The 9,541-nt window shown below is 39.5% G+C and overlaps 1 protein-coding gene across 7 annotated transcripts in view; it reads left to right on the forward strand.

Annotated features, from left to right (window-relative positions):
- The window catches only part of TRERF1 (transcriptional regulating factor 1), a 95,284-nt gene extending 89,294 nt beyond the window's left edge, over positions 1 to 5,990 (forward strand). For all 7 annotated transcript variants that reach the window (XM_042478960.1, XM_042479007.1, XM_042479016.1 and 4 more), the window contains one exon: positions 1,691 to 5,990. In XM_042478960.1, coding sequence (XP_042334894.1) covers positions 1,691 to 2,009 — 319 coding nt within the window. In that variant the 3' untranslated portion in view covers positions 2,010 to 5,990. The remainder of the gene's footprint in view (positions 1 to 1,690) is intronic.
- Positions 5,991 to 9,541: the final 3,551 nt, after the last annotated feature.

Here is a 9,541-nt window from a genome sequence, read left to right on the forward strand (position 1 = left end):
AATAATAATAATAATAATAATAATAATAATAATAATAATAATAATAATAATACGATTTATTTATAGACCGCTATTCCGCGATGATCATAGTGGTGTACAGTAAAAATTGTAATACAATACAAAATACAAGGTGACAGTTAAAGGAGGGAGAAGTCTCGTCCTTCAGGCAGTCCCTGATGTTGCTGGGTCTGCCTGATCGCTCCCTCTGAGGCCAAGGTGACAGTTAAGGAGGGAGGGGCCTCTTCCTTCAGGCAGTCCCTGATGTTGCTGGGTCCGCCTGATCGCTCCCTGAAGGAGTAGGTCATCCAGAAACTCACAACTTCAGCTGTTGCAGCTGTACTGAATATCAGCTGGAAATCTGTTTGTGACAGATGCAAGTGTAAGTCCACCTTACTGCTACATATGTCTTTGTTGTTATTCTGGACGTCAGTATTCTCTTCCACCTTCTGCAATAACCAAGGCCTGCCCTCACACAGGATTCAGCATTGTCCTGTGATAATCTTCCCCTCACAAAGACCATTTTGCTGTTAGTGGAAAGCAGAGAAGATTGCAGAAGTGCCTAGCTATCTTCCCATAGCCAGATGCAGACTAATGACATCATCTGCTTCCAAAGGACTTCCAGTGGATCTTGTCAGAAGGTTTACTCAGCCTTTGTCTGTGATTCACTCCTGTTTTCCACTAGGGACAGAATGGTTAGTGGTAGGGACTATTGCAGTGCAACAGTGATGGTGGTGACGACAAGGGATCCATAGAGTGCCCTTTGTTCTTCATCAAAAGGATCCTGAGAAATATGTGAGGATGAATAGAATCATAGAGTCCACAAGAGCCAATCCAGATGAACTCCCTGCCATGAAGCACTTTCAGCAGATGGCCATCCAGCCTCTATTTAAAAACCTCCAAAGAAAGAGACTCCACCACTCTGGTTTGTGTTGTCTGAGGGCCCAGACAGACCAAAATAAAGCTGCTTTAGGCCACTTTGGAAGTGTGCTGTTTAAATGACACATGTGTCCTAAGAGGTCGAAAGCCACACCAAAGCCACACTCCAGTCCTAAGGACTGGAGCGCAGCTTTGGCGCAGCTTGTGGCCTCTTAAGATGCATGTGTCATTTGAACAGCATACCTCCAAAGTGACCCAAAGCAGCTTTATTTTGGCCTGTCTGTTCAGGCTCTGAGTCTATAAATGTGTTTTCATCAGTGAAGGGAAGCTAGTTCTATTACTGAAAGAGTATTGGGCTTCTTCATGGCTCAGCTCCTGCCTTTCCCTGTCTACAAACAACAAAGGGGAAACTTTCTGTTCCTGGTGAAGATATCACTTGGGCGGAGGGCTATTAGTATGGTTTTACATGTGTCTCTAAATGGGGATATGTGTCATTCATTATACAATTTGAATAGTTTTGCTATATTGAGCTATAACTACTCCTACAGTGCCCCAAGTGGCATGGCCACTACAGCTCCCAGCATCTTCCCAAGCATTATAGTTAGTGATCATGGTAAAAATTGTGATGGTTGTAGTCCAAAAAGTAATCTCTCCAAGCTCTAGTTCATTGTCCATTCAACTGACATTCACCAAATTTTAGAATATTAGATATAAAACATACACAGAGGCATACAAAGCCCTGTATTCAGATGTGTTGTTTCTTCTTAAATCTGTCATCGTCTCACCCCACTTACTTTCCTTCTCCATATACTAGGATGTTTTTCAAAATCAAAAGCCGCAATGCACACATGAAAACACACCGGCAACAGGAAGAGCAGCAAAGACAGAAAGCCCAAAAGGCAGCTGTCGCAGCTGAAATGGCGGCCACAATTGCAAGGACTACAGGGCCAGCAGGACATGGCTTGATTCCACTGGATCATTTGGATTTGATAAAACAGGTTGAACAGGTAGACGAACTGAGTAGTGATGTTGTTCAGGAATTGGGAGCAGTCATTGACAGTACAGAAGTGATAGACCCAGGCCTCTTACTGGATGAAGACACTGAATTACTTCAGGATGATGTTGAGCTATAAGAGCCAGAACCACAGTTGGTAAAATTACAGGTGCCACCTGGAATTGGTTTCCTCACCAGGGAAGGGCTAAATGTCAACATTTGTTTGTTTGTTTTTAGCTGCTTGAATACATGGAATAATTTTTTTATCCCAGACTGGGGGGGGGGGGAGAATACGAGGGGCAAAATAAACAGCCTTAAAGGAGTGGCTTCAGGCCGCCCCTTTGATCACCAGATTGGTGTTGCGGCAACCGCACACCGTGAGCCCGATCCAACATTTTCCCAGCTCAAAAAGAAGCAGCAGAAAGAAGCAATTGCTATTTGGAAGCAATTCACTTGTTTTCCCTTTGTCCAGTGTCTTAGAAATCAATTTTTTCTGAGATGATGGAGGTTTTCTTTCCTTTTCCTTTTAGTTTCATAAGAAGCCCCAAGTTCTTCAGCTCCTCAGGGTTTTATTCCTCCCCCCCCCCCATGATGCAACCTAATATATTTAGAAATCTTTTAATGTATTTCACTGTACATCTATTAGTTCTTGATCCCAAACATCTGTGGCAACAGAAAATACTTTCAAATTGACAAGTTAATTGTCACTACAACAAACACAGCTTGAACACAGAGTAGATTGGTGGCATCTGGAAACCTTCCCTGGGATGCAAACATATAGTTTGTCTAATTGTCCCTGGGCTGTTAAGGCCCTACTACTGAAGAGACTGCCCTGGGTGAATTCAGCATCTGGTGAAAGGTTGTTTCTACGAAACCAAAGCTTCTGTGCCAGATGAAGATTTTCAAGGGCATCTTCATATGTGGCTGTGCACATGTGGGTCGCTGAGTGATGGTGCACATCTCCACATGCAGTCAAGTTTAAAACAAGAGCATGGCAAAGTTACCTTTCAGGACTACAGGCTTTGGAATCTCCCAGCTAGGGGATTCTGGGAGTTGTAATTCTAGCAAGTAACTTTTCCAAGCTCTACAAAAATAGAATAGAGCTGCAGAATCAGATTTTTATAAATGTTGACATAGCATTCAGCAGTTAATTCAGTGAGTCTGTTCCAGTTCAAATAGTAATTTAGGATATTCTGGAGTCATGTTTTATGTTTAGTTCAGGGGTGGGCAATTCCCAGGGCTAGGGATGGCATTAGCACCCAGGTTTGGAGGGCTAATACCTCTTCCCTGTATTCTCCATGCCTAATGTATTCCTTTTGTTTGAATTTTCTTAAACTCAAATGTTCCCCACATACTCTAGGAGAAATGAGGGTCTCTGTCTTTTTAGGAGCAGCCTTTTTAAAACATGGAAGTAAATCAATTTACTTCATGGTTTCTAAAACAACTCTGTTGAACTTAAAACAGACTGGTGGACATAGATAAATTACTGCCCTCACACCTAATGGGCATGGGGACAATTTTAGTTAAAATCAGGCAAAAGGGGGGGGGGGGATTATTAGCCTCCCAGAAGGCCCCTAAGGGCCTCAAACATAGCCATGGGAGCCACATATGGCTTACAGGTTGTACTTCACACACACACCCCTTCTGAACAAAAAAGGTGGATCAACAAAATTATCTCCTTCTTTCCTCCACATGGACTTTGTCTTGTGAGAACTTTGCAATAACTCATATGTGCAGCCTGCATTCTTTCCTTTTCCAGAGCCAGAAGTGGGATCATTTTCCAGCCATAGTTTTCTGCATCCCAGTCATTGTATAGACATGTGAAAATTATGTGCATATATTGAGTTCCTTTACTGTGTGTATGCCTGGTCATGAGTATTATCCTAGAGCCAGATCAAAATCCTAGGGAATCCAATAGTTTGAAAGAAATAAATCCAGCTCTACATGGTCAAATTCTGAAGTTGCTACTTAAGTTGCTACTGTGACATGGTCATGGTATGGTCAACAATTTTAGGTGCTGCATTAGATGAAAATTAATCCATTAGATCATCAAGGGCAGTTTAGATCATTCAAGTTTTCTCCACATGGAGCATCCCTTAAGCATCTCTAGAAGGAAGAAAAGTAACATGTAGCCAAAACACTCCCAGTAGCAAATAAGCCCTCTCAGCAATAATCTGTGATTGAAAACTGTACCACCACATTCACCTAAATGTGTGCAAGAAAGCACTATTCAGGCACTGGTTTTCTAGACAACTGAATATTCAAGGTTAGTGCCACATTGAACATTACTCTGTATGGAGGCCTATCTAGATAAGAGCTTAGAAATTAACACACTATGTAAAAAACAGCCAGGTTTTGACTGTTGGGAATATTGAATGCTCCTGAGCAGTCAACAAAAGCTGCACTGACTTTTCCTTTTTATACCAACATGGGAAAAGATGCTGCTGCCCTTTGAAGGCTTTAATCCCTGGTCATTTACTTTTCCCTGTTCTTCAAAGGCTAAGGAAGATTAGCTGAGAGAGAACTGGAGATGAAAGCTGCCATTCAGAGTGAAAGTTGTAGACTAGCAAATGGAGAATTGTCTAATCAGAATGCTCAACAAGCAAAGTCTACCTGCTTTCCACATTTTGACTATAACTTGTAGCCTGAGCTTGGAAAAGTTGCTTTTTGGTTGACAGTTCTCATAACCTAGCCATGCTGCCATGCTAGTTGAGGGATTCTGAGAGTCTAAAAAAAGTAAGTTTCCGAGCGCCAAAAGGGAAAAAAAGAATTACATATCTTCAGCACAATAGTCCATGTTTTCTTTCATTTTAAATTACTGTATATAAGACATTTATTTGCCTCATCAAGGAGAAGTTTAATTTTATTGTGGAGTCTAATATATAATCACATCAGTATTTATTTATGGCAGTCAGTGGCTATGACAGTAAACACAAAATCTGATGAAGCAAAAAGAATATAAATTTAAAATCCCTTATGGGAAGAAAAGAAATACAATAAAATATTGCATGCAACTTACAGTCAGCTGAATTACACAATCATAGATTTTTGTCAACATTTTCTAGCAGTCTAGGCAAATTTGCTGTTATTTTACCTCTTATTGTTTGGGTTTTTTCCCCCATAGTTGAAAAAAATTCAATTACTGCTAAAAGGACAACATCTTCAGTAATGAGCATGAGATACTAGTCCATGCTTTTGGGAAAAGAGCAACTAAACAAATAATATGAGTTGTGAAGTTGAAGGCTTTCATGGCCGGCATGTGAGTTGTCTTCCGTTCCTTCCTTCTCATAAACAGAAAGGCTGGATCCACTGTTTTCTCTGCATTCCTCAGCAGAATGGTCTTGACAGCAGAAAGAGAAGGGAGAAAGTGGTCTCTGGGAATTGGCCTCTCTCTCTAGCCCACAGCCCCACCTTCCCCATTGCTCCAGGAGAGGAGATGATGCTCAGTTCTTGCAAGAGATCCTTTCAAATTGATTTGTGTGGTTTATATTTGTGTACATGCTGAGAAGCATGTACTTCAGCTACATAAGCACCCTCACAAGAAAATACGATACGTGGAAATTACTTGTTAATTGAAGCACCTGTTAAAACATTAAGTCTTTCTCAACAGGAACACGCCTTCCAGAAGTTTCTGAACTGCAGCTCCCTATCACCCCACCCGCTGGGATTTACTGGCTAGAACTAATGAGATTTATAGTCCAAAAACCTCTGGACGGCACATTCTCCCATCTGTGCTATTGATTATTCTTCCAACGATACCTCTCTGATGTGAAATTGCAGAGTGGATTGGTTGGTGCTTCAGGTTTGCAATTGGAAGCAATACTTGCAAATATTCTTAAAACTGGTAGAAGTAATGATATTATGGGCACTATCATCAATGGACATCAGTCATCACACACCAGGGCTCAAATAATTGCTGATGGTAACGTTCTGTAATAATGATGCTGTCTTTTTTTTTAGTATGGAGTTTATCACACGGGAAATCCCATGCAGAAATGGGGATTTAAACTAGAAAAAAAACCACAAAAGTGGATTGATTTTAACACATCATTGTTAATGTTGTGTCAGCCCAAATGGAAAGTGGACCGAAAGTAGACAAAAGCCACTCCTTTTTACTCTCAGAAAGTCCCGAAAGTAAAAAGTAGTGGCTTTTGTTTACTTTCTATTCGGGTTAACACAAGTTTAACAATGACATGTGTGAAAATCAACCCGCTTTTGCAGGGTTTTTCTAGCTTTTAAATCCCATTTCTGCACGGGATTTCCCCCGTGCGATAAACTCCTATCACTGTTTCCTTTAACGATTTTTGCACATGTGATGATGACCAAATGTCCCCTCAAAACCTACCTTTTTAGCAGCATAGTCCCTGCCCCAACATGTCAGTTTTCTTGTTGGAAAGCAGAAGGATGAGTGGAGATATGTCGAGTAGCAGACTTTGCAGGGATTGCTAACAGAAAGAGAGATTGACATTTCTCCATTCATTCCCAGGATCTTTGGCAACACAGAAATGGCCATGTTGGTGGACTGTGCTGCTGAAAAGGTGGGTTTGGGGTGCAGTGGTAACATCAGGAGACATAGCTATGTCTCTCTAGCTACATCTTCCAGTACAGTATAGGATGCTGGCCATGACTTTGTTGCAGTACAATGCTCAGAATCCCAAGTGACTCTAGGTTTCTGGAAGTCACAGTCCCCACAAAGTAAACTTTTCAAGCTGTGAAATACAGGGATGGTGCAGTAACCTCAAACTCACAGGGTTATTGTAGTAACAAGTGAACAATTCCTCAAGATACGCTTTTGTTTTGCAACCTCAGAAATAATACAGAGCTGTGGATGTGTCTTAAAAGAACCAAAGAGAATCTTAAAATAATCTCTGGATGAATATCGATGCATGTGTTAACTTTTCTATGTAAATTCTGTATTCCTAAAAACTTGTGATAAATATTATCACAGCTTATTTTAATTTTGCAGAGATCCTGGGATACGTTTTCTCTTGCGTTTCATATGTTTGTTCGCATGGTTTCTGTAGCAACTTAGATTAAAAACTGTACATAACGAAAGGAAAATATTTTTTATGGAGAAATCTTATTTTCAGACATATTTTATTGTCATCAGCTTGTTATGGAAAAGCTGTAAATAAAGAGTTTTGTGTAAAAAAAAGTTATGGGGGGGCAAATAATTCTTTATTTTAAAAAATTTAAAAACGGCCTGTTATGGCTTAACTGCACCTGAATTGCATGTGCTTTAGCTTCAGGATGTAATTTATTCAGGTTTGCACTGAGATGCTTTAATTTCTTAATATATGACACGGGGGGGGTTGTTTTCCTTTTAGGAGGGGTGAGTTTGAGGGCAAGCATCCCATTTGGTCCACAAGAGAGCACTTTGTATAGAATATTTCAGCTTTTTCTTATATTCACAAATACTTGTATTTGTAAAATCAAAGGGAATCTACGTAACAGTTCTGCCAAAAAGGACAGTATTTTATACTTTTTGATATGATGTACTTTTGTTAATGTTTATTTTGTTTTGTTCACGGGATGGAAAAAAATCTTTCAAATAAATTAATCTGCATTTCAAACGTGTAGAGATTTTTTGAAAACATTGGAATCGTTCACCCATCCGGCACACAAGTGTGGGCAGTTTATATTAAGTTAAAAGATGTTTAATATGTTTAAAAATAATATTGCCAGTAAATACCGTATGACTGACAGGGAACCTAAGGAGAAAAGACAGTTCCAAACCATCCGTTATAGACTGTTGAATCATTTTTAATTCTTGCCCTGTTCATGTAACTAAAGGGGAATACCACCCAACCCACCCTCCTTTTTAAGCTGTCCATATGGGCACAAGAGATGACCATGTTGAAATGGAAAGGAAAGGTAGTAAGGAGATAATCTAGTTTGGTAATACATTAATACGGAGAGGGCTTTTCATTTAAATAACAAAATTCTTCTCATGTTTCACCAAGATGGATACAGAAAGAGAAGAGTGAATGCACTTTGGCAAGGGTGGCCTGAAGACAGATTAAGGGGTCATTCAGATGTATGTGTTTTTAGCGCAACTATGCAAATAATCTGACTCAAGCATTCCAAGTTTGCTATTCACACTATGCAACTGCATCTATGTGCATCTCTGGGAGTTCAGTTGCTCACACATGTCAGTGCTTGAATAAAGATGGAGTCGATGGTGTGAATGTATTTGAAACATGTTAAACGCATGCAGAGTTTTATCCCAGGTCTATTTGCATCGCTGCCAATGATATGAATCATTTTTAAAAAAACTCAGAAAAAGTGGGGTTTTTGGCAGCCCTCCAAAGAAATTAATCACATGCATTTGGAATGCATGTGAAGAACAAATGTTCAAACTGGATTCATCCTGGATTATTTTCAACGTCTGAAGATGCCCTTACCGAGTTAGGTCCCAGAGAACAGGACCCAGAGCAATGGATCCAAGTTATAGGAAAAGAGATTCCACCTCAACATTAGGAGGAACTTCTTGACAGTAAGGGCTGTTTGACAGTGGAACACACTCCTTCCTTGGAGTGTAGTGGAGTCTCCCTCCTTGGAGGTCTTCAAACGGAGGCTGGATGGCTATCTGTTGGGGATGCTTTGACTGAGATTTCCTGCATGGCAGAATGGGTTGGACTGGATGGCCCTTGGGGTCTCTTCCAACTCTACGATTCTATGGTTTAATTATTTTTTAAAAACAACCCCAAAGTAGATCTTGCTATCTCTGAAGTCTACCCGTCCCAGCAATATAGGGCACTCAGTGCAGAGAAGATGGGAGCAAACAGTTGATTAATGGCAAAGAAAGTATGTTAATGAGATTATAAAATGCTTTCCTGTGATTTAGAGTAGCAATGCAGCCTTCTTGGATGAAATAAAAGTTTTAAATAGCCCTCGTTACTTGGTTTATGGACTTCTGATGGACCTTTAAATTGAACCAGTTCCAGTGAGCAAATTAATAAGTTCTGGAAGGGCTTTTTAAAAGTACCACTTTGGGCAGAGGGTAAAGAATAATGATGATGATGATAATAATAATAATATCATTATTATTTCTTGTCCACCTTTCACCCTGGATTAAGGTGGGAAACAAATACAGCATACGACATCAGTTAAAAAAAAACACATCAGTTAAAACACAGCATCAGTTAGAAATTCATAGCATCATTTAAAAGGATAAGACAAATATCAATTGTCCACTTCTTGTGTCACTTTCAACAGTACAGCCATTGCAGCAGTATCATCACATCCACTTCTTTCTTGTGTCACTTTCTACACTGTGTGTGTGTATGCATACACACACACACAAATATATGTATATCATTGCAGCAGTATTGCATCCACTTTTTCACTTTACACATATATATTATAACTCTACACACACACACACCATACAATATAATACAATTTAATGTAATATATATATATATATATATATATATATATATATAGGTGTGTGTGTATTCGTATATATGACAAGAAAAAAGTGGATGCAATCATACTGCAATGGTGTGTGTATGTATATATACACATAATACAGTGTATATGTATATTATACAATGTGTGTATATGTATAAATATATAGTGATAATATAAAATATATATAAAGTGACAGAAGAAAAGAAGCAATTATACTGCTGCAATGGTGTGTGTGTGTGTATATATAATACAATC

Source organism: Sceloporus undulatus, chromosome 1 (genome assembly GCF_019175285.1).
Source record: "Sceloporus undulatus isolate JIND9_A2432 ecotype Alabama chromosome 1, SceUnd_v1.1, whole genome shotgun sequence".
NCBI classification, from domain to species: domain Eukaryota; kingdom Metazoa; phylum Chordata; class Lepidosauria; order Squamata; family Phrynosomatidae; genus Sceloporus; species Sceloporus undulatus.